The sequence below is a fragment of the Enhydra lutris genome, unplaced genomic scaffold, assembly GCF_002288905.1.
Source record: "Enhydra lutris kenyoni isolate GAN:26980312 unplaced genomic scaffold, ASM228890v2 scaffoldscaffold5, whole genome shotgun sequence".
NCBI lineage: Eukaryota > Metazoa > Chordata > Mammalia > Carnivora > Mustelidae > Enhydra > Enhydra lutris.
The window spans coordinates 19,318,064-19,344,182 of NW_019154089.1; the positions used below are offsets into that span (position 1 = coordinate 19,318,064).

Here is a 26,119-nt window from a genome sequence, read left to right on the forward strand (position 1 = left end):
AGAGAGCCAGGCATGTTTTGGATGCTGCCAAATGGGAACTGGAAGATGTTTACATTGTTTACATTGTGTGTTTACATTGTTTTGCGGGTGTTAAGGACAGCTTGGACAGAGTTATTCATATTTTCTCTCTCTGGCCATTTTGTGGACAATGGTGGGCATGTTTTGGACCACTAGCCAGGTTAGTATACTAGCTGCATGTTGTGGTGCCCTGTTTCCTTCCTCTGCATAAGTTAACTGATGCATCCAGAAGTATGAGACCCACCCAATCCCTTGCATCACAGCATCCTTACGAAGCAGCAGAGTAGACTACAGTTTCGACAGAAAAGGTTATAAATCACATGGCTGGAAAATAATACCTAGGCATCTAGTGGAAGGATGCATTTTTACAATTTCTTTTTATTTTTCTTTATATCCTAAGTGGTCCATAGTCAACATGTATCAATCACCCTTTAGTAATCAAAACAAAAAAAATATTGAAAATTCTTTTCTTAAAGAAAATCTTACTCGTAATCATATACAACTGAGCTTCTTAATTAATATATATAATAATTATCACTGTTTTCTGAGAAATTTTAGTGGAGCAGACACCGAACACTTAAGAGATTATCCTGTTAAACCTTATGTCAGCCCTACAAGGGAAATACTATTTTCATAGATAAGGAACCTCTGGTGCATCGGGATTAAATAACCAGCCCAAGACCACACAGTTAGCAAGTAGAAGAACTAAGATTCAAATTCAGGCAGCCACTCCATGTAAACCTTAAGTTACATGCCCACCTCACTCAAATAGCAACTGTCTCTCTCTATGTTTCGTCCTTTTCTTTTTCCTTGTTTATAATTTTTTGAAGTCAATAGTATATGTGCAATGTAAAAAACATCACACAGGATAAAGTGTTACGGTGAAGATTGTCACTGAAGTCCCACATCTCCATCTCGATCTCATCTCAGCCCCGATCCTTATACCCCAGATGGGCCACTATCAGTGAGTTTCTTTTCAGACTGTTTTCAATGCAGGAATGCTTATATGTAAATGCGCGTGCGCACGTGTGTGTGTGTGTGTGTGTGTGTGTGTGTGTGTGTGTGTGTGTGATTTAGATCGTTCTGCACCCTACTTCTTGCAGTAAATCATACAGCACTGATATATCTGCATGTCATTTCATAGAGTACACTCTCTTTATATCCAACCACTACAGCAATGCCCTTATGTGTACACATGTACACAGTACCTTCTTTAACCCCTCCCCTACTGATGGACAGACTTCATACTATTTTCAGTTTTTCTTTATTATAAAACTGTGGTAAGAAAAGAGTTAATATATACATTCGAGTACCTGTAAGAATCCCTGTAGGATGGACGACTCAAAGACAAATTAGTGCATCAAAATGTGATATATATATATATTTTTTTTTTTAGGAAATGCTGTTATATTACCTTAGGAAGAAACAGCAACCAATTTCCTTTTACTCCTTTCCCTATAACCCTGCTAACACGGGTACACAAATCTTCTTAGTTTGTCAGTGTGATATCTAATTTGCAACTGCAATTTACAAATCGTTGGTTTCTAGTGCATTGGGCACTTTTTCTATATTTATTAAATATCTGTATTTACTAAATTGCTTGTTCATATCTTCTCATTTTTGGGGAGTGATTTATCTTCTTATTTGTATGTGGCATTCTTTATGTATCATTAAAATTAACCATTTTGCAGTAACATGATTTAGAAGAATTTCCTCTTGCTTGTTCTGTTACTTGTCCTTCAGCTTTGTTTATCATATCTTCTCATTGCACAGAAGAACTTTAATCTGTATGTTGTCAGATTTGTCAGACATTTTCTTTATAGTTATGGGATTTTTTTTGTCTAGGAATTTATTTTTTGTTCTTTCAAATCAAGATGACAAGAGATAACAAGATTCCAAAGCTAATGCTCCATTGTTCCATAGGATGATGTTAGGTAGGTATTCTGTGAGGGGAAAAGGGCTTTGCAATAAAATAATTTGGGGAAACTCTGGTTTAAGCAAAAACAAACCAGTGAGATTTTTGGTGGTGTTGTTAATTGCACAACTTTTTAGAATTTTAATATGCTAAGACACACTATAGCATTCCTCTAGGCAGTTACAGTATCCAGTGCATTTCAACCTAGTTGGTCAGGGCCATTTTTACCAGGAAACACCAAACAGATGTAGCAAAAATGGATGCCTGAAAGGCTGGGCAAGCAAAAGAATAGAATGAATGAGATGAGTCTGGGCCCATGGGAAGTAAGCAGATACGTGGAACCCACACTCTCTCTTAAAAAAAAAAAAAAAAATGAGTCATTCTTGTTTACCTGTTCTAACACTGTGCTAGCCAAATCTAATACATCAGTAAGCTGCAGTTCTCCCATGGGAATACCTATTTACAATGTCTAATTCTAAAAAGATCCCTATGCCGAGGCATATGCCCTAAAAAGAACTGGTCCAAGCACTCTCAGCAAACTGTTCCTCCATCCACTCAGACCAAAGAACATAGAGCTCTGGGCCCGTGGGGACTTGGCAAGAACCGCAGTGTCCCACCCAGAACCTGCATGTGCCAAGGCCCACTGCTTCACACCCTGAGCCTCAGCATCTTCATGTAGGGGAAAGGGGGATGATGTGAAGCAAAGTATGTTATGTACCTATTGTAATGTCCAGCACATAGTAGGCCCCAAAGGCGTGAGTGCTGAATTTCATCTCTCAAACTCCTGCCCTCTCTCCCCAGCACCTGGACAAAGTACAGTATGTACTCACCAGAGGTAAGACCAAAGTGAGGACAAAAACAGAAGTCGAGCCCTCAGCAAGTGGGGAAAGCCAGGACTGCATTGTCCCCAGCAAGTTACTGGCTTTCATGGGCTGCCTGCCATTCCAGGGCTTGGAGGCGATGCTCCAGAATGGCAGTCACCGGGAGTCCTGCATTGACAGGCACACTTAAACGCTTCAGCTGGTAGTGAGAAGGACTTGGATGGGGCTGGGACAAGGGCTGTTTCAGAAGGAGCCAATCTTCCCAGCTTCTCAGCTCTTGGCTGGCAATAAAGTAAAGCAAACGAAGTAGCTGTCACCCTGAGACTCTGAGGGTGTTATCAGCTCAACTGGAGAGTATTAAACCTCCATCTGGTCCAGGAGGTCTCCCAGAGAATTGGCAGGCCTGTGGTTTTCTTTTCCAACAAGGATGGCCCGCCTCTGACCCAGGAAGTCTATAGCACTGGCCCCAGGGCTCCTGTCCATAGTTCTCCCCTTCACATGGCTCTCACACACGTGAATGGACTAATAGCAGGTAGGTTTAGCAGGTGCAAGCAGCAAGTTCCTCCAGAAGGCAGAGCAGCTCAGCCATAGGACCCCCTGGGGACCCCCATTTGTTACATGTTTCTAAGTCCTGGAAACTAGAAACAGCTTGGCTTTCTCGACCTATTGGCCTCTTAGGAACTATGTTGCTTTACTGTTGATGTAATTTTTACTCTCATTAATTCTACTATTATATATAAAATGATATTGTTATGTTATCACTTTCATTCCATAGTATATATTCCTATATTATATAATATTTAAGAAAAACATACACAGATAAGTTTATATGTGTGTATGTATATAAAGGTATATAATAGGATTATTAATTATAGGGTCTTAAAATAACAACCATTATTGGAAACTTTAAATGTGTCAAATACATTACATGCATGACCTCACTGCACTTTACAATTGCTCTATGAATAGATACTGTCATTCCATTTTATCAGCAAGGAAACTGGCACAGAGAGGTGAAGCAATTTGCCACACAGCTAATAGGCAGCACAGTAAGAATTTGTACCTGATTCTGTCCCACTGTGCCCCAGCCAGTGTGTTTTGCTACTGCCCACCCTGCTTTAAGGAAGAGCTTCCATCTTGACAAGTGAGGAGGATTCGGTAGGGGAGAGAAGACTGATTTGGGGAAGGAAGTAGAAAAAGAATTTTTTCTTTCTATGAGAATAATTTTTGAAAAGAAGGTACAGTTTTTCTGATATCTCCTCAGTTAAGGATCTTCCTCACCACATATATCAGGGTTTGTAAGAATGAACACTGGGAAAACATTTGTCAACTTAGTGATTAGCTTATCATGTGGCACTGAGTGGATTTCCTAAATTAATCACCGACTCTGGACCCCTCTCAAAGGCTAATTTCAGAGGCACCTGGGTAGCTCAGTTGGTTGGGCATCTGCCTCCGGCTCGGGTTGTGGTCTCCGAGTCCTGGGATCGAGCCCCACATCTGGCTCTCCCTTCAGGGACGAGTCTGCTTCCTCTCTCTCTGTAATCTCTCTTATTCTCACTCTCTCTCAAATAAGTAACTAAAAATCTTTAAACAACAACAACAACAAAAAGGCTAATTTCAGCCTCAAGAAGAGAACCAGATCCAAAACAAGCAACATTGGTGTCACTGACCCAGAGATAAGTCATGGGAGGACACTTGAGATGACTGTTACCCCGATGGACTTCCCCAGAACGGATAAACCTGGACTGCTAGAAAACAGGAACTATTTAAAAATAACAAAAATCAAACCAAACACTCCCTCAAACTCAAAGAGGATTTGTCTTTTGAGTATTTCCAGGCTCCCTTCTCCAAATGGAGTAAGAGTGAACCGCACCGATGTCAGTAGACAAAATTTTCACCAAAAAGAGCACATCTTGCAGTGATGCAAGGTTTTACAAGAGCTCTAGACATCTTCCTCATTCAAGATCACAGAAGGTATTTCCATCCCACCAATTTTCAAACCTTTTATTTTCACCAAGCACTGGATGGTCAAGGTCCACAGAAACCAGACAACGTTACAGAAATGCACCACAGCATGACCAGGAGAGGACAGCTTCCTTAGAAATATGGTGCTGTCCCTAAGGACCATACATGCAGCTCTCTCAGGGCAGTCAAGTTCCTCCCCAGTCTTTCAGGAAAAGAGAAGGAAAGATAGACCAACCTGTTCCAGAATACATATGTCTCCATGCTTTGTGTAACCCAACATTATGCTGGCCCCCAAGGCTTGGTGGGAGCAGGGGAGTTCAGTGTTTAGGAATGGCCGGCTGGAGAGGCAGACTGTCTGAGTAGCTCCCTGTGGATCACTTTTATCTATGTGGCCTGGGCAGGTTAACTCTCTGTGTTCTCCTTTTCTCACCAAGAGAATGAAGGAAACAGAGTTACCTAATTTAAGGTCAATGGGAAGATTAAATGTTAGTTATCAGATAACTACAACAGCCTCACTGAAACAAAATTTCATTTTCCCTACCACTGAATCCATCCTACCCAAACATTACCCCTAATTATTGGGTATATGGTTGAGAAGGGGACAAGTTAAACAGTCAGTTTCATTTCTCCTATTTTGGGAATTCAGCATACAGCCTGTGGGCCCCTTCACAAGAAAGGACCACTTTCTTCCTTTAGTTTGGACATTTGAACATTTTATACCAATAAACAATGAAAAGAGAGGAAGGAAAAAGGCATCCTTAATTAGCTTGCCTTCATGACTACGGACCAAACATTTATCCATCTTTACGACTGTTTACTATTGCTTATTGCTTATCCATTTGGAATTTTCAGGAAAGACTTGGGTCTTTCATGAAACTATGCATTGTTCGATGGTGATTTCAGGAGCACAAACTCAGGACATACACAGTCTCAATTCAAATCCCAGATCTGCCCCTTCTTAGTTGTGGTTAAGTTATTCAGCCTCGCTAAGCCCCCATTTCCTCATCTGTAAAGTAGAGATAAGAAGAGTATTTGCCTAATAAGGTTGTTATGAAAATCAAATGAGCTAACAATATATGTAAAGCTTTCAGCCTAATGTGTGATACATAATAAATGCTAAAACACATAGCAGGGGAAGCTAATATTCATTGTTTGATTTGTTTAGCAAAAAAATATTCGAGTATCTACTAAGTGGTAGCCACTGGTTCAGATACTGGGGATACAAAAGACAGAGTCCCCTGCCCTCCTGGACACTCTAGTGGCATTATTACCATGTATGACCATCAGAGTGGCCAAGAAAGCATACTATTCAATACAAGCTCTTCATTTATTTCTACTCACACCATCAAATCAGAGCATTATGATAGACACTGGACCTAAAAGAGAATGGGACAAATGGGTCTGCATAATGTCACCAAATGCCCTTTCCTCACATTTGAGCTATGTTCAATTCACTCATGTCTGATTTTGATCCTCTCAACCTATCGTCAGTTTTATCAATAACGCTCACGGGGCTGGCACACACAGGGACTTCTAAGCTTTTGACCTGTTACAGAAAATATATGGAAACCCCTGTTCTAACCCACTCCTTGGGGCAGGGAGAACATTAACTTTGGAGTCAAGAGACCTGGGTACTTTCAAATCCTAGTTCCACCACTGTGGATAAGTATAATTTGGGATCAATTATTTAACTTTATGAGCCTCCTGTGGACACTGAAGACAGTGATTCCTTGCAGATCTCTGGCAGGATGAAAAACACTGTGTGAGAAGAGCCCAGCTTCATGCCTGGCACATAGTAGGTAGTCAATCAATGGAAGGTATTTTTAACGATCTTCTACCTTCTTTGAGTTGCTGGTTTTAAATTCTCCAAAGTTTTGAGTGAGCTGCTGCCATGCCAAATCGAACAATAGGAAAACTACAGGAAACAATTCACAAATACCAGATGAGTCTTAGAAATGAGAAATAACTTGATAAGATCCCAGACCTCACAATGGACATAGCCAAGAGTGATTGAACCAGATCTGCTCTACGTAAATTAAAGCAGGCATGAATGAGGCTTTCCACCATCAGCTGTGACCCAGCTGGAGGAGTTAAGGTGCCCTCATTGGCATTCTTACTCTACGCTCTCACCCAAAACTATGGCAGACACTACTAATAGATCACAGTACTCTTTCCCACAGAATCTCATGCAGGCTCAGAATCAGGACTCCAGTTATCCTATACTATTTGTCATCCCTTCCCCCACCCCATAGAGTCAGTTCTTGTGGGCTTATTCTCCCTGAAATTTATATCTAGGCTTCCTGGTCTAGCTGAATAGCCAAATGCCCTAAAACTTTTCAGCCTCATGTGATGAGGTTAGGAATATAAATATCCTCTTCTTCTCTAGGAAAATTCTCCACAAACTTCTGTTTTATGATGAGGTAAAGAAGGGAGAGGTGTAAATGGCTAAAAACTACTTAAGTTGAAATATTTAATAGGCTCTATTTTTCTCCCTTTACATACATTGCTTTATTTAATCCTCTCAGTATTTCCTCTAAATTAGGCATTAGGGGTTCCACTTCATAAAAGGATAAACAGAGGCCCAGAAAACTGAAGCAATTTGCCTAGTGTTATAGGCCCAAGTGCAGATGCCCAATTCCCACCAAGGTCTCTCTGACATGAAATCCAAAGCTCTTGGTCCAGTAGCAAATGACAAAGTCCAAGGAGATTCCTTTTACAGAGCTTGCTAACATTACAAGGCCTTGACCCCTCTCCCCTCATCAGCCCACATATCACATCTTAAAATGGCATTAAATCTTCAAAGGCTTTTTCTTACCATATTTGGATAAGGCTATATCCTTTGACAAATTTTCAGCAACCATAGAAATAGGTAGAAAGTATCATTTTATGTAAATCCTGGAAACTAAATTTGGCCCTCAAAGCAAATTTTTAAAAAAAGAGATGAAGTCCCTTTGGATGACTCTAGGGTAGAAATCTGTAAGGAGAAACCAGCATAACCTGGCCCCAATCCCAGGGAATATAAGGCATTTTTAACATAGTTTCCCAGAGAGTAAGAACTTGGATAAAAGGGCTTAGGCCCAGGCCATAAAAATCACATTAGTTCTCTGCATTTGCATCGCATTTTACAATCTGCTCTTTCATAGACTGTGTTTATTTGATCATCACGTTAACCATGAGGTCTTATATATAAGGAAACAGAGAATGAAAAGTTGAATGACCAGCCCACAGCCGTACAGCTGAGCAAGAACATCCAGGTCTCCTCAGTGCCACAGATGCTCGCTGGCACCTCTTTGCTTTGTAACTTCCTTTCTTTCTCCTTCTTTCTTTCTGTCCTTTCTTATCCCCTCCATCCCTTTGTCCCTTCCCCCAAGGTGCACACAGTTCATCACCAGAATATAGGGGTCAAAATTAGAAAGAGTAGCCCCATGAGAGTGTCTTCCCTCCGGCTTTCTCAAGGTCAGTGGTCTCTCTCTCTCTCCGGGAACCTCTACCTCTCTGAGGCATCTGCTGCTTTCTCCTCCCCACCAACTGGCTTCCTTCGTTTGTCCAGCATTTCCTCTCCTTCATACTTCAGCTTCCCTGGAGCTATTTCACACCTGACTCACTGCTACAGACTCTCCCTTCACAACCAGTCAACCTCAGCGCTCACTGAACGTCCTCACCCCTCTCCCTGGAAGCTCAGCTGCTTCGAATATGATACAGGCAGCGCGACAGGCTCTGGCTCTTATCAGATTTCTTCATGCTGTCCCCTGCTCCTGGTATCCCTTTGTTGTAAAATGATGAATGTTTGCAAAAGGGTGAGGGAAGACTTAAAAAACAGTAACAACATCAACAACAAAAGGTAAGGGAAGGGAAAAATGGTAAGATTCACCCTGGAGAAAACGGTCTTATCTCCAGTAGGTGCTAAATGTACAGTATTAAGGAGAGTATAATATAGCAGCTCAGAGCACGGTTTCTGAAGCTGGGCAGGAGATCTGAATGCCAGCATACCCTTGACTGCCATGGAGCCTGACAAAGTGGTATCAACCCCGAGCTTCAGTGTCCTCATCCATGGAACAGAGATCTGCACACCTATCCTGAGAGTCATTCATTCAGCCGTTATTAAGTATCAGCCATGTATCACGAGTGTTCAATGTGCTTAGGACACACTGGTGAACTAGACAAAGCCCCCTCTACACACACACACACGCATACACACACACACACGCATACACACACACACCAATACACACACACATGCATACACACACATGCATACACACACACACACACATACACACACACACACACAAAGAGGTAGCCAACACGGGTTTAATCAAAAGAAGCCATGAGCAGAGTGATTCCTGAACTTTGTTTCACACCAGGGAGTTTTTTAAACTTGCCTTGTCCTGATCCCACTGCATACTGATTACATTAGAAAGTCTGGTGGTGGTAACCAGGCATCAGAATTTATTAAAGATTGACAAGTGATTCTGATGTGCAAAGTTGGGAACCCATGGCATCAGCAGTGGACGCTGCCTAGACAGACTCCTGCCTCTGGCTCCTCACCTCCGTTCTGACTGGACACTGGCACCTCACTCATCCCAACCAGAGGCTGGGTGATCCCAGGCACAGTAGATTTTAAATTAGCAACTAAAAGGATAACTCCGATTAAAAGGAGAAGTAGTCTGCATTAACTCACTGGTTCCAATAAATGTGTTTGTTTCCTACTCATAGGGCATGAGGCAGCCCTTCCTGCACACTGGTTAGTCAGTCCTGTGAAAGTTAGGAAGTGTTCCCTGAAACAGCCGCTTCATTCAGCCTCTCTGCTGCCAAACTTGCTTAAACTTGGGGTTGGACTCCAGGTGTCTCAAAGATCTACAGGGTTTGAACATTAGCATCGTGATCCATAAATTAGAGGACCTCTGTCCAAAGTATCTCCTGTTTATTGAGGAGACTCCAACCCCAAAAGGGGATCTGAGTTTATGGTGCTGAGAATTGAAAGTAGAGCACTGAGGAGGCTGCCACCTCAACCATTGTCACCATTATTACTTTTCTTTTTAAGCAGGCCCCATGCTGTGCGGGACCCCATTGTGGGATCCAAACTCATGCTCCTGAGATCAAGACATGAGCTGAGATCAAGAGCTGGATGCTTAACTGACTCAGCCACCCAGGCGCCCCACCATTGTCACCATTAGAGGTGGATCAGTTTTGACCTATTTCCCTCCAGGTAGCAAAAGCTTCAGAGTTTTTTAAAAAAGAAACATTGTTACCTTCACAGGAAACAAACAATAAATGTGCTTTCTTTGCTGTTCATGATCCTTGTACCGCGTGGCCAGTCCAGGCCTTCAATTAACACAGGATTCAAGCAAAAGTAGACATTATTTCACCATACTGTTATTTATCAGATGACAAAAGGAAAAGAGATTGTTGTTGGGGTTTTTTTGGTTTGTTTTTTTGTTTTTTTTGGTAGTATAAACCTACCTGCAAAAGGATGGTTGTTCTATGTTGACTTTTCATCAGGTTGTTGATGGATTCAAAGAGCCGTCTCATGGATTCTTCAAACTCCATCTGTTCTTTGCCTTCATAAAGCCTGAAAGAAGACACATCTGGGTCATTTCTCAAGCCCCTAGGCAACACCTTTGAAAGTGTGTGCAGTCACAAACTTCATTTAAAATTCAGACTGAGGGGTGGGAGACAGGGACTTCAGCGGCAGGATCTTGAAAGAACAGTGTTTCCAGGCATCATTCACTCGCGGGAAAACCTCTGTCCATGCACAGAGCAGATACCCTCACCCTGACGCCTGTCTTTTTTTTTTTTTTTTTTTTTTTTTTTTTAATGCTGAGGAACCTCAAAGGGATGAAACGCATCCAAGCTGAGAGGACATTAATAATTTCACCCTTCTGCAAGAATCAGAAGGGAGACTGTGGTGACCAGATTTCCAAAGTCTCTGGGAAGCATCAAGGAGAAATATTTTCAAGGATACTGCCCTTCCACTTAGCCGTTGCCTGCTTGTCAGACAAATACGCACGTGCTTGTTTCGTGTCGGGGGCCAGAGTGTCCCTGGCCCTCTCATTTCAAGGAGTGTGCTTATCACCTAGTTGAAACCTTTGTTCCTCTTTATATAAAGGCCCTATGTTGTTACTGTCAAAAATGCAAACATAACAGAAACACTTTACTTATAAAGTGAGCCTCCCCATTAATCCCACCTCGAGATTAGGGACTGTTAACAGTTGGATGGACATTCTTGCAGAGATTTTCACGGCCCGCATAAATATACACATGCAACTTTTTATAGAAACCATCCCCTCGTATAAAATCCGTCTCATGTTCCTAAGGCTTATGGCCCTCTTGGCCCAGCCTTGAAGTGTTGTTCAGCCCTAGGCCTCTCTAAACAAGGCTTTATCACCAACCATGAAAAATCTGCAGCCTAATCGGTCGCATCCTGCACAAAATACAGAGAAGAGTGCTCCTGTCTCCAGTTCAGATAAAGAGTATCTCCTGTCACTGCCCTACACAGTCAGATGCCCCTTGCTGAGGCTGTGGGAAAGGTGCTTTCCTTAGATAAAGCGTTGACACACTTAACAGGTCTGTTCGCTCTGTCAACCACAGGAAGGGCAGTCCATCAAGCACTGTCTGCACTGAATTCCCAGCCATCCTCTCACCCTCTTTTCTCTTCATTCTGCTTCTTTTCTATTGCCTTTCTCTGTCTTTAAACATTTGTCTGCTTCCCTGCTTGTGAGTATTATTTACTCTCTATCTCTCTGGGTCACTGTGTTTATCTCTGCTTTTCTGTCTTTCAGACTTCATCTTTCTCTCAGTGTGTTAGTCACTCTCTGCCTCTCTTCTCTTTTTTCCTAACTGACTGCTTCCTAAAGCCCCCCCAGAAGTCAGAAGCTTGATGGAAAGCCAGTACGGAATGTTCTAATCAATTACAAGGACCCAGTGATTGCTGCTGACTTTCTGGGTATCTAGTTCAAGGTCATAGAATCAAGGCTGTGAGAGGAACCAAGAGTTCTGAAGCTGCTCTCTTGCTCTCTCGCTCTCTCTCTCTCCCTCCCTCCCTTGTGCCCTCACCCCTTCCTTAAATTCCTCCATTTTGAACCTTCTCGTCCTGTTAGCACAGAGATGTCAGCCACAGAGTATGTATTTTGGAGTCCATCAGCTCTGGGTCTCCAAGTTCTACTTCGCCCCATACTAACAGAAGACCTTATTAATGACAGCAGAGGTTACTGCACACTGCTCTCCCTAGGCACAGTCTGCAAACATATTAAACCACTTACCCTCAAGACTACACCATGGCGGACCCTATCATTATCCTCATTTTACAGACTCATCAAACTCAACCAACGTGCCCAAGGACTCCATGCCTGGAAGTGTTAGAGCCAGAACTCAAATCTGGCCATCCAGCTCCTGGGCCCACCCTCTCGATCAGTTTGCTGTTCCGCACTTTGCTCCATGATTTACTGCCTCTCTTCATTCCCACAAACCCCAGTTCCTCATCTACAAAACTCAGGCCATAATAGCACTGTGCCCAAGTACTTGAGAAGACCAGCTCACACGTGAAGTCCTCAGCATATGCCTCGTACAATCAAATGTTAGCTGTCATCTTGTTGGTAAATTGTAGGGATATTACTAATGTTTCCCACTTCAGAGATAAGGACACAGAAAACTCCCAAGAGGTTGAAAGTTGCCCAAATAGCATCAAAGTGCAAACTATGAGACCTGATCTGGTAGAAAGGAAAGCAGAATCCTAATTCAAAGTGGTGGTGGTTTCCTCATGAGATGACATTGTTTAGTTTTTCTTTGTGCCCACAGCTAAGCTAATGGATGGTCCATCCCCCAAGTCTTTTGCCTTGAAAATCTGTTACTCTTTCCCCTAACCACAGCTGCCTGAAAATGTCTACTAGGTGATCTCACAATCCCTCTTATGGTCTATAGTGTCTCCCACTCCCATTTAACACCCAGACAATGGGGAGGGGATAGGTTTCCCACCAGGTCCACTTCTTGGGAACCTACAGGAATGCAGCCTACAAGAATGGCCTCCAGCAGCTTTTTCCTGTTGTTTGACCCTGCCCACACCCACCTTCCATATCTGAATGGTCTTTGGTGACTCTTTCCCTGGAATCTGTATTTTTTTAACACAAAAACATAAAAACGGGCTTTTGGGGGGGTCATCTTAATGACAGCACCCCAGGGGAATGTTCATGAATTCCTGATGAAGAGATCCCTGAGGCTGCCATGGTTCCCAATCTCCTGTGTGGTTTTTAAACTCTAGTTTGATTGTATGAGCTGCACAAATGTTCTTCCAATAAATTCCTTTTTTTCTTAAACTAGCCCTGGTTGGATTTGTTACAACCCTGTTATGGTCAGGACTCTGCAGGGTAGAGGGGTTTCTTCCTGCTGCCTCCTGGATTTCTAAACAAAGAGCTATGGAGAAGGCCATTGAGCATCTAGTCCATGCTTCCCATTGTACAGAAGAAGAAACTGAAGGCCAGAGTAGGCAAGAGACTTGGCTTCACTACCGTCTTTTAAATGTCATTTGACTGAGGTAGGAAAGAAAAGAAATATTTAGGCTATAAGACCAAGTCAGGGCTATGCACTCAACTTTAAACTTTGTAAGAAACTGAATTTAATTTCTACCATCAAGAAAAATCTGATTTGCTCTAGGTCACAGACTGTACTAGTGCTATAGCTTGAACCAGAACTTGGAACTCTTCTCCTTCTGTGCTCTGAGAATCTAACAGGGGAGGGCAGATGACACAGATCCCAGAAGGCCAAGCTCAGGGCCATCTGCCTCGGTGGGGAGCCAAGCTGCTCCTTGTTATTCATGTCACAAGTGAAGGACCTAAACACCACATTCTAGTCCAGGGAAGGAAAAAACATACTACACCTAAGTTCCAGTGAAGATTAAAGAACCAATTCTGTAGGGAAATGGTTTGCCTTTAACAGTGATTACATCATTAAGCAAAGTTGTTGCGGTCTTACTTAGCATGTGTGTGTGTGTGTGTGTGTGTGTGTGTGTGTGCGCGCGCGCGCGCGCGTGTGTGTGTGACTTTTTAAGCCTGGCGTTTTACTTGGTAGAAATGGGAAGAAGAGCTGGAGAAAATGAGTGCAGCTGGGCAGGAGAAGTGGTGCAAACAGCTACTTAGCACAAAGTGCTTTGCTCTCTAGCCAGATTCTTCCATGTATCGGCTACACCGCCTTGGGCTCGTTACCTTCTTCACTGACAAAATGGAGACATAATGCTCACGCAAAGGGTGATTTTGGGGTGGGAAAAAAGGAGATAATGTCTTTCAAGTGTTTAATATTATAGCTGGCACCTAATAAGTGTTAAGTAAATCTCAGTTACTATTCATGTTGTTGTGGTTGATTCCTAAGCACAGAAGTCATCATACTGGGAAACTCTCTCATCTGAGCACATATTAATAAAGGGAGTATTTCCAGGAAGGAGTGACTAAGGGAAATAAAACACATAAGGGTTTCAGATTACATGCAAGAAATAAACTGATGATGGGGGCCATTCAGCACCGTAGGACCTCTCCTGAGAAGCTGGAAGAGGAAAGAAAAAATATGGCTTCATCTATCTGCAAGGCTTTAAGCGTGGCCTTGAAGTCAAGGGCATGGCAGATGTGGTTTCAAGGTCCTTTTTTAGCACTTGGTCTCTGTTATAGCTTAAGGAGGGAAACATTTTTTTTTTTTTTTTTTTTGCTTCAGCTTGCCTAGAAAGATGCTTCAGAAACCAGCTGATCCTGCCAGGGAACGAATTACTGACGGGCCCGAAGGCCCTGACCACAAGGAAAACCGGAACAACCTGCAAGGCGCTGTTCTGGGGCATGCGAACCCAACCCCGGCAAGGACTCCAGGTCCCAGGGCTTGGATAAATATAGCGGTGCTCTGCTTGCATGTGATTCATTAAGGAGACACTGTGCACAGCTGAGCACTCACTAAATGCAAATGGAGCCCCATATGGTGTGTACAATGCTTTGCACCACCTCTTCCATGCAGGTACATAAAGCCTCAGCCTAAAACGGAGATGCCAACCTCAGGCCAGCAGCCCAGGGGAGCCGAATCTAACCAAGACATCCTCGGGTTTGGAGAGCTAGCAGGAAGATTCACTTTAGAATCTAAAGATTCACTTTACATTCCAGAGGTGGTGGGTTTCCTGGCATGCCAGCCCCATTTTGTTTTCTATGCCTTGGCCGCTCCTCTGACCCACATTTTCAGGCCTCCTCCTGCTTTCTTCCCTACCTCTTTAAGACAATACAGAAATTTAGGTAAGACTGTGTGGGTTCCAAACTCTGCTCTGACACTTACCAGTTGGGTGGCTTTGGCTAAGTTTCTTAGTCTCTCTATGGCTCAGTTTTCTCATTAGTAAAATGATATTAGCCCCATGAGGTGGTCCTACAAGCAAATAATGCACGCAAAGCAACTAGCATAGTGCCTAGCACATAGTAAACACTAAATAAATGCTAGCTATTGTTATATAGTACCATAATTTTCTTCTAGATCTTTGTAAGCATTATGAAGGGAAAAAAAAAAAACAACCCAGCATCTTCATAAAGACAAATACAATTTGTTAAGCACCTGCTGCAAGCCAGGCAATGCAGGGTAGATAAATATGAGTAAGGCCCAGTCCCCGTTCCCAGAGAAATCATGAGGCAGGCCAACAGGTAAATTATATTTTTGCACATAGTGAGAAAAGTTAAATAATAAAAGTTTAATATTATTATTGAGCACTTCCTAAGGGTCAGGCACTGCACTAAATTCTTCACATGGATTAGTTCACTTGGTATAGACTATTATTATTCATATTTTACATATGAGAAAAAGGAAAAAACATTAAAGAGACATGAACCAGGGGAACAGAAGAGCAGAGGAGGGAACGAGGGCTCTAGTGGACACTCACCACAGTGACTGCCTGCCTGGTGGCACCTCTGCCCCCCAGCAGCCCCCCTCCCATTCCATCCCCACAACCTGCCCTGCTCTCCTTCCTTCCTCCCCAGCCATCCTGTAAATGCCCTGCAAGATTAGACCTGGCCCCCAGCTCTCCCTTGTCTCCCTCACCTGGTCACATCTTCCCCTAAATTTGCTCTTGGCGAGGCACATACCTGACTCATTTCACGAGTACCTGGGAACAAGGCCAGATTAATTGGAAGGTTTTTAAAATGAAAAATCTATTTTAAATGCCACTGAGATCTGATAAAATTACTCAACAATAAGGTCATGATATACCATTCTGCTATTTTGCCACACGAGCCGAGAGACTTGTCTACCCCAGATGTGATGCCAGGTGCTGGAGGAATACTATGGAAGGGAGGCCACTTCTTTGGTGAATTTCCTTAATGAATGCTGTGCGCTCCACTCAACATTAAAGCAGACTATCACAGCAACTGTGTGCTCCCTGTGTGAATACATCATTCTTCACCATCACTATTTGCCTGCTTTCTCCACTAAATTATAAACTCCATGCAGGCAGAGTCAAGGCTATCTCGGTCATACTATCCCCATGTCTATGTAGCAGTAGTCCTGGAACACCAGAAGGGGGTTTAAACAAATGCATCAACTAATGATAAAGTATTAAATGAATGAGCTTCAGCACATTCAATGTAGCTGTGCAGAAACATCTTATGAATCCAGAACTCTGAGCAGTTCAGCTAGTTCTAATGGTATCTGTACTAGATAGTAGTAATAGTCATCTTCAGCTACGCAGCCTTATTATTCTTCCCTTGACCACTAAGAATACTAGTGCTAATAGTTGTTACTTACTAAGCCTTTGTTATGAACCAGGCACTATGCTAACTGCACAAGGTCACCCCACTTGTAAAAGGCAGAGTCAGAATTTAAGCCTGAGTGCATCTTATTCCAAATTTCACTCTTAACCACTAGGCAATTCTACCTCCAGAGAACAGAGCAAAGTAATAACCAATTGCCAGGAACTGGGACAAGTCAGGCTGGCTAGGAAAGCATCATTTGCCCAAGGGATGATGTTACCGGACTGTCCAGGGAAGCTAAATGGCCGGCTCTAAGCTTTCTCTGTTCAAGCTCTAACCTCAAGGTGATGGTTGGTTTTCCTACCCTCAACCCAATAATTTGCTCTGTTAGAGTAGGTGTGAATTAGTGACTTTACAAAAAGGACCATTAAGCCAGTCGTGGTTTCAGAAGAGTGATTACTTGGAAAAATTGCAGCATTCTAATACCAAAGCTGCCTGCCTCTCTGTCTCTCTGTCTTTCTCTCCCTTCCCCGCTCTCCCTCCCTCTGTCTCTCCTCTCTCTCTTCCTCTCTTTCTCTCTCTTTCTGTGTTTCTCATACCCTACTCCAACCTGGGATGAAGAATCTTTATAGCTTAACCAGTGGCTGAGTCTGTCTGAAAATCATCCTTGCGTTTATTGATCCTATTTATAAAAAGAAACGTTTGAGTGCACTAAGCAGGCACTTTTAAGTTAAAGAAATAGGGTTGGAAAGGATTCACGAGAGGGGCCCCCTTCTGACTCACCTCTTCCCTGCATGGTCATTGGCACCATCCCGACCCCTTCCCCCAACACCAAAGTCTAGAGACCCAAAAGGAATCTGGAATTGTAGATTAAGACAAGGAATCTTGGTCCAATGAATCTAGAGTAAGCCGTCCAACTGGACAGTGACCAGAGAAGTTCTCTTTTGAAGGGTAACAAAGTTGAAACATAAGACATTATTCTGTTAGAAGAGAAAGAGTAGAGCTACATCTGGAAGGGACTCTTCAAGAAAGGGCTAGTATAACTACAATGTTGCCTGTGTGAATTGCCAAGTAGTCTGGTGGCCCAGAGAATTCCATGCAGACTTCATTTAATTGAAAGAAGCAGTGAAGAGGCAGAGGGCTTAGACCAGTTTCTGGTGTCAACCCTTTTGTCAATGACAAATTATTTCTCTTCTAGCTGTTACTTTTCCAGAGTCTGACATATGAGAAGGAATCCCCCCTTAGGGCAAACTTCAAAGAAGTTTCAGTAAACGGTCTTCTTCTTATAGATCACCCCAGGGAAGAATGGTTTGCAGATGAGAGAACAAAAGACAAGCTCAACATGGGGGGATCCTGTTTTGAAAATGTCTAGGATGAACATACAAAAATTAATGCAATCCCTGAAGAAAAACTGCCTCAGGTGGAAGCGTAAGCAGCCTAAACAAACAAACAAGCCAACAAGAAAAAAAAAAAGAAGAAGAAGAAGTTAACAACATGGAAGAAATGAAAGAAAACCATCCATCCAAAACATTCACTTTACTTTAAAATACGGCAACCTTGTACAATAAATTAATAGTAAGTAGGTAATAAGACACAGGCAAGAGCCTTGAGAAGAACTCTAAGTTATGAATAGAGTGTGATGTGTGTCCCAGCCATCCTTCATTCTGCTGAGAGGAGCTGCAGCCTTTATGTAATTTGGCAAGAAGAACTCAGTTGCATAATTCTGCACTTAAGTAAATTTCTCTGTTAGCATGAAAAACGGTATTCAGGGTTTTTCTCTCAATATAATTAGAAATTGAGTTCTCCCAAAACAATGCTCCTAAACAGACACACACACACACACACACACACACGCACGCATGCACAATCACACACATTCCCTCCCACTCCCTCTTTCTGTGGTTCCAAGACACATAAAGAAAAATATAGATTGCATCATCTACTTGAAAGAGAAGCTAATATTCAGTAGAGTCCTTTCAGCATTTTCTTTTTAGGTCCAGTTGCTCAAAAAATGCAGGTATAGGTTTGACTAATTCTCTGACCATTTCTTCCTTCAGTTTTTTAATGACCTAGGAAGTGTCCATAATAACTTAAATGATAACAGAAAAGATTACATTGCAGAATGATTACATGCACACATACACACACATACACCCCTAGCAAAAATCTGGAAATCTATAACAATTGATAATTTTATTACCTCTTAGAAAAGAGATTGTATATGTTAACAGTCCCCTTATATGCTTCTATGTTATATTATGATCTTTTTAAAAAAATTTTTTTAAGATTTTATTTATTTGACAGAAAGAGATCACAAGTGGGTAGAGAGGCAGGCAGAGAGAGAGAGGGGAAGCAGGCTCCCTGCTCAGCAGAGAGCCCGATGCGGGGCTGGATCCCAGGACCCCGGGATCACGACCCAAGCCGAAGGCAGAGACTTTAACCCACTGAGCCATCCAGCTGCCCCTATTATGATCTTTTAAACAAGTAAATGCTACATTTAATTTTCTTTTTTCTTTTTTTCAAGAGTCACATCCTGTACTGACTGAGCCAGCCAGGTGCCCCAATACACATACTTTTTTAAAATTTCTTTTTATTCTTTATTAACATATAATATATTATTGGTTTCAGGGGTACAGGTCTGTGATTCGTCAGTTTTTTTTTTTTTTAAAGATCTTATTTATTTATTTGACAGACAGTGATCACAAGTAGGCAGAGAAGCAAGTAGAGAGAGAGAGAGGAGGAAGCAGGCTCCCTGCTGAGCAGAGAGCCCGACGTGGGGCTCGATCCCAGGACCCTGAGATCATGACCCGAGCTGAAGGCAGAGGCTTAACCCACTGAGCCACCCAGGTTCCCCAATGTGATTCATCAGTCTTAAAAAATACACAGCGCTCACCATAACACATACCCTCCCCAATGTCCATCACTCAGCCACTCTATTACATTTAGTTTTCAAAAAAGGTGTCTACTCTTCCTCGGGAGTGGATGTTTCTTGCTTTCCAGCTCCTTTCTACAATAACCTTTTCCCCCAAACTCTTTCCTGAATTCTCTTGTTCTCACTATGGGAAGTAGGGCTGCAGCCAGGGGATATAGCTCAAGGTCAGACAACTAAAGGCAGTTTTCCCTCTACAATTATAGAATCTAAATGCTGATTTTTCACCTACCTCCTGGTTCCTGGCATGGACTGCAGCTAGAGAGACAACTGCCCAAGAAATGTCAAGTTATGATTACTCTAAACTGTGGTCATGCCAAGAGCATCTGAACTTTGTCCTTGCAGTCTTATGGCTTCCTGAGAAGGATAATGAACCCCAGGTTTCCTACTCTGTTCCACTGAGAGCCTTGACATTTGGTATGTGGAGTTAAATAGAATTTTTAACATTTTCCTTAATAATGGTGTGGGTTTAAAATACATGTGCAGTAAAACTCTTTGTTTTGAAATCTGGGAACACCTGAAGAAATGTGGAGTTCAAATGTGTCAAGTTTTGCATTACTGAAGACCTCATGTGAGTAGTGCAATGGCTGAGAGCAAGGCAAGCCACCAGCAGAGAGCAATGCAACTGAAGGAGCGGTGGTGTGGGTCTGAGGACTGAGTTCTAAACCAGACTCCAGCATTAGTGTGTGTTGTGACCATTAGTAGGTTACTTTGCTCTGGGCACTGGCTCCCTAATCAATATGTAGACTACATTACCATTGAGGGAAAGCTCCAGGATTCTTCATGGGCTTCTATGGTCAAAGAGTCAGATAGGACATGCCAATCATCCAAGACCAAGCCTGCTCACCCTGCAGAGTTCACCAGCACACCATATGGCCCCATAGACACCCTTGAGTAGGTAGTCATGGGTCTTGGTGGATGTTTCCATCTGCCAGCTGTCAGTCGGTTATCAAGTTCCATTGATTCCACCTCCCAAAGCCATTTTCTCCCAGCTTTATTGAGATATGATTAACATATAACATTGTGTGGGTTTAAGTTGTACAACATAATGGCTTGATACATGTACATATTGCAAAATGATTGCCACCATAAGGTTAGTTGACACATCTATCACCTGACATAATTAAAATTATGTAAGACCTACTTTACTAGAAACCTGCAAGTATGTAATATGGTATTGTTAACTAGAGTGACCAAAACCACTTGCTACCCTCCATCTTTATGGTCACTACCTTCATTCAAGGCCCTAGCATGTCTAACCTGTAGGGTTTTCTGAACCCACCTCGCTTCCTTCACTCTACCCCCTTTCAATCCATTTTCTATACAATGGTCAGAGGGAGCATTTTAAAAACAAAAGTGCTATATCATCCTTTGTTCAAAATCCTGTAATAGCTCCCCATTTTCCTCAGGATAATGACCAGATGCCATGGCCTGACCTTCAAGGACTTGGAGATCCACCCCTTCCTATCCCTCCAGGTGATCTCCTACTACTCCATCCATCTGTCACTGAATTCCAGCCACCTTGGCCTTTCCACAGCTGGACTGAGTCAAGCTCCCTACTATCTCAGGGACCTCCTTCCAGCTTTATTTTCACCAGTTACACCTCCTTCTCTTCACTTGCCAATTCCTACTCATCATTCAGGTCACAACTTAGATGACATTTTCTCCAAGATGCCTCCCTGACCCCATGATGAGATTTGACCTCCTTATTCCATGACCTTAGGGCACCTCAAATTCCTCCCCTTCATTTTACACTCACCCATGAGACTATCTGCATAACGACCAAATGACTTTCCCAGCTAGACTATAAAATCCCATGAAAACTAGGCCCAAGTCTGTCCAATTGATTGTCGTATTTCCAGGCCCTGGCAGAGTTGTCTACTGGCTACTTAATAAATATATGTTGGATAAACACTTGATTGCCAATGCAAACTAAACCTCTACCATTAGACAAATATTTCAATTAGACTGAAAATTTCATTAGCAACTCAAAGGATTAAAACAAGAACCAAGTTTTAGAGCCCAACTTGCCTGAAACCTGCGTTGGTGCTGAATATAAAGAAGAATAAATGCTGAGGGAAAGGCCTCTCAGAAGTTGTAGACCCTAAGGCCAATTCTAAAAAGAGTTGAGAGACACCAATGTCATGAAAAGCTGTTTATCATCTCTAGATTCCCAGATCCTGAGGTGACCTGTCAATTAGTTAGAACAGCAGCTGTGATATTTATCTGGGTGTCAATTTTTATTTCTTTTATATTCCTTCATAGCACAGTGATTGGAAGATAGTCGGAGCTCAAAAAATATTTGTGTGTATGTGTGTGTGTGTGTGTTTGTGATCATACATGAAAGAAAAAATACACGTGCAATGAGAATCTGAAGAGATTTGATTAAGTTTGCAAATGCAGGTCTAGGTTCCCCACAGAAGCGATGCTTTAGGTGATGCAGGAAAAGAGAGTGAGAGAAAACTGGAAGAAGAGAGGGAAGGGCATTCCACTCCCAGGAAAGCAACTGCACCGTTCCTATAGCAGAATAGAGCCGAGTGGGTCAGAGGGATTGAATGAAGACCGTGGAATCTGGAGTGGAGGAAATCTGGGTTAAGTCAAGTGAAAGGAGATGGCGGGGTGGGGGGTGGGGAGAGACAGGCAGGGGTCTGCTGCTACAGACCCTCACAGGCCATATGCAGTTTTGTCTTCATCCTCAGAGCAATGAGGAGAAATTAGAAGATTTTAAGAATGTGAGCACCCAGATCAGGTTTGAACTGTGGGAAGATCATTCTAAGTGCAGTGAAGTTTTAAAGACTTCCATTTCTGACAGTGTGGTGGACAAAACACCCTGGAAAACCTCTCAGTGAAAACGACTACCAAAGCTGGATTTCCAAAATGAGTTGCTAAACTATCAGGAAAGTAAAAGTAAAGAAATGACAGAGTAGAAACACCAAGCAAAAGGGAGATTCTGGATACTTAGAGAGTAATAAAGTCAGCTTCTGCCCCCAAGGCATTTGCTCAACCTTAGCATCCTTACACTTCCATTTAGGTGGCTGCTTGGGGAATAGAAGGAATGAGATCAGTCCTAGGGCCCACTTATTGGAGACCCTTGCATAAAGCTGGTATCCGAAATTGTTCTGCTTTCTTAAAAAGGAGGGTGAAAAGTAAATCTATTGCATGAAGGAGAGCAATGAGGAAACTACCCAGTCCTCAGGGCTGGATAGAAAAGGAGCAGTTTTCCATTGAGATTTCTGAACCACGAACTCAGTCCTCACACGGATTTTGTTTTGTTCATGCTTTTGTTTATTTGGTTTTGTTTTTCCATATTCATGTCCTTGCCTGGATCCACAAAGAGAAAATTTGACTTAAAGTGTTCTCCATTTTCTTTGGAGGAAAACAAAAACTTCATTTCAAGACTAAAGATATGTAACAACTGCTAAGGTTCTAAATAAAGTTAGCTTTAAAAAATAATAACAGGGGCGCCTGGGTGGCTTAGTGGGTTAAAGCCTCTGCTTTCGGCTCAGGTCATGATCCCAGGGTCCTGGGATCGAGCCCCGCATCAGGCTCTCTGCTCGGCAGGGAGCCTGCTTCCTCCTCTCTCTCTCTGCCTGCCTCTCTGCCTACTTGTAATCTCTATCTGTCAAATAAAATAAATAAAATCTTTAAAAAAATAATAATAAATAAATAAATAAATAAAATAAAAAATAATAACAACAAAATGCCCAGGAATCATGGTCATCCAAAATGGAGACAGCAGAATTAGACCCACAAAGACTCACCCTACTGGAATTATAAAGTATTATAATTCAAAGAATACAAAATCTCATATTTAATATGCTTCAAAATAGAAAAAGAATGCTTTAAAATATGATTAAGAAACAAAAATGATAAAAATGAAAAATTTATATTTGAGTAAGAAGTAATAGAATCTCTGAAAATAGTCCAATACTTAAAATTAAAAACTCAGTCAATGAGTTAAATGGCATATTAGACATAGCTAAGAGAGAAATCGGTAAGCTGAAAGATAGGTTTAAAGAAATTAGTCAGGATGCATCAAACCAAAACAAAACAGAAGATAGAAATAATGAGAGCTTATGAGACATGGAGAATGTGAGGTCTAACATACATTAGTTGACATTTCACAATCCTAGTACAGTATTTAAGAGGGAAGTAACAGTGTCTTCTAAAATCCTTCTATTACTCACTGTAAAGATATTAACTTGAGATTTGATTAAGTATGTATGATAGACTACCTAAATAGCCACTATAGGACTGGATATAAAATGTAACTTTCAAATTAGTAAAATGAAAAAAAGCAAGTGAGAAAATTGAAAGCAATTCAAAAGGAAAAAAGAAAAAAAAAAGGACAGAAAAATTAGAATGATGGGGAGGGTTCCCAGCTAAGATGGTAGAAATAAATTCAAAATATCAGTGATCACAATAAAGTCTAATACTGCTTTATGATTAACATTGTTATCAAATTAGTAATAGGATGGGGCTTCATAAAACTGATAAAAAGGCATCTAATTTTTTTAAAGCCAATACATAATATATATCACTATTTTACTTAACACTGACTTAGAATCCTAGCCAATGCGGTCAAGTAGAGAGAAAGAGCTAGGATTAGAAAGGGAGAAACAAAACTTTCCATACTTACAGATGTTTTAACTATCTACTTAGGAAATTCAAAAGACTCCGCAGCAAATAGATGATAGGAGGACAAGGACAGAAGCGGCCAGACCAATAGAGAAAGTAACACAGTACTGCAGGTATGAGATGATGAGAACTTTGATTAGGAAGTTGGTAGGGAAAATGGGAAGACATGGATTAATTGGAGAGATATTTGGGAAGGGAAGGTTGAGACTTGAATGTAGATTATGTGGGAAGAAACAAAAAATGAAGTGTCACAAAAATCTTTTTTTTTTCCTTGTGCAACATGCTAGATTGTAGATCAGCGTGACAAGGGACATCATGAGTTTGTGTCTGGATATGCTAACTTTGAATTGCCTTTGAGATATGAAAGAGGGAGACAGCAAATAAATGACTGGACACAGAGATGTGGACTTCAGTGAAAAGGTCTGGATGGATGTCTGGGTTATCTGCATAGCAGTGAGAACTGAAGCACCAGGTTTCATTCATTCACCTAGGAGAGGGAATTGAGTAAAAGGAGGTGCAGACCAATCTTCAGGACCTCTGAAGGATCTGAGAAGTATGAGGAATACAAAAAGAGTTCTGTGTTGTAGAAGCCAAGACACAGCATTTTGGGAGAGACAGGTAAGCAGCAACAAGATGCAGTGGTTCGTGCTACTTGGGATATCCTTAATTGTTGACATAATAGCACTATCTGTGGCTTAGTCACAAAATATATTTGATTATAGGAAAGCTCTTTATTTATATCACCCCTATAGTACCCAAGACTGCTGGTTCTTCCCTCCCCCCAGAATGCTCATCTGACAGAAAATCAGGATTAAGGATACTATTTAGCTCAGCAAATTCTGATTTGGAAGAACATTCCTCTGAGAAGTTCACCTGTGTGTGAGGGTGCGTCTATACATACTGCACTCCAATGATCAAACTGAATGCCTTTGTATTATCTGTAATATGGGTCTTTAGACTCATGCATTAACAGATAATTGAGAAGGCACTATAATATTGTACTTTAAAAAATTATCCAAAATTGCAAACCAAAAATTCATGGTGGCTGAAACATATATGGCTTTAAAAAGTTGTGAATGTTGTAATTATAAGATAATGGTGTTTAGCAGAGTTCAGAGATTACAGGAGAAACTAAAGGGGCTCCCCGATGATCTGGAACGCAGGCTGTGTCTGTCCCCAGTCTAATTAGAGAGTGGGCAGCAGCTATCACGTGTGTCTTACAGGAGGCAGTCAAAGAGGCTAGTGGGAGTAAGAAACACATACTTTTTAATTTTAAATACAGAATTACTATACTCCAAAACACATAGGCTTTTCAGGACAATATGCACTCTGTTTGAGTTCAGAGCCCTTCACTCCTATCAGGGCTGCGTAAGGAACACTGGAGTGAAGAATTCTATCCCTTCCCACCAAACTGCTCAGTTTATGTGCCATTAATCTGTCATGACTCCCTGCATGGGCCACCTCTAAATGCAACCTCAGTGTCTTCATCAACACAAGTCCAGACAGCCATCACCAAGCCATCCGGTGACATGCCACCAGCCTTTCCCACCAGCTGAGTTTCCATGCACTACCTGGAATGCTAGCATTTCAGCTAAAATGCCTGCAGAGACCTTGGGTACACACTGAGAATAAATCCTGCAGGGCGGGCTCGCCAGGTCTCTCCATGTCCATCTTCCTCTTATTCTCCCTTTTGTTTGCTATCCTTCAACCACTCTAGCCTTCTCTAACTTTGCAGAAAACTTCAAGCTCTTTCTTATTCAAGAATACTTGCTCAGAGTTTTCCTCCGTGAAGGACCCTTCTTTCTATCCCTTGGTGGCTGATTCATTAGCATCCTTCATATCTCACTTGAAAAGTCACTTCTTCAGAACCCACCTAATAAATAACACTATGAGGTAATATAATCAACATTAGATGAAGAAACAAAGGCAGAGGTTAGGTCATGTGCCCAAGGTTACACAAGTAGTCACTAGGATTCTTCAACACTATGCTGTACCATGTATCTCAACTTATTTCCTTTACTGGCATTATTATGGTTTGTAATGACTTGGTGTATTTGTTTGCTTTTCTTGTTTTGTTTTGTTTTGGTTTTTTGTCTCCCCCTGGAACTATACAAGGGCAGAATGAGGGCTGGGCTACCTC

General features: G+C 41.9%; 1 protein-coding gene across 1 annotated transcript in view; it reads right to left on the minus strand.

Moving 5' to 3' along the window:
• The window catches only part of LOC111140871 (dedicator of cytokinesis 2), a 406,275-nt gene that overhangs the window by 294,500 nt on the left and 85,656 nt on the right, over positions 1-26,119 (minus strand). The window contains exon 23 of the mRNA XM_022493104.1: positions 10,183-10,291. Within this exon, the coding sequence (XP_022348812.1) occupies positions 10,183-10,291 (109 nt within the window). The remainder of the gene's footprint in view (positions 1-10,182; positions 10,292-26,119) is intronic.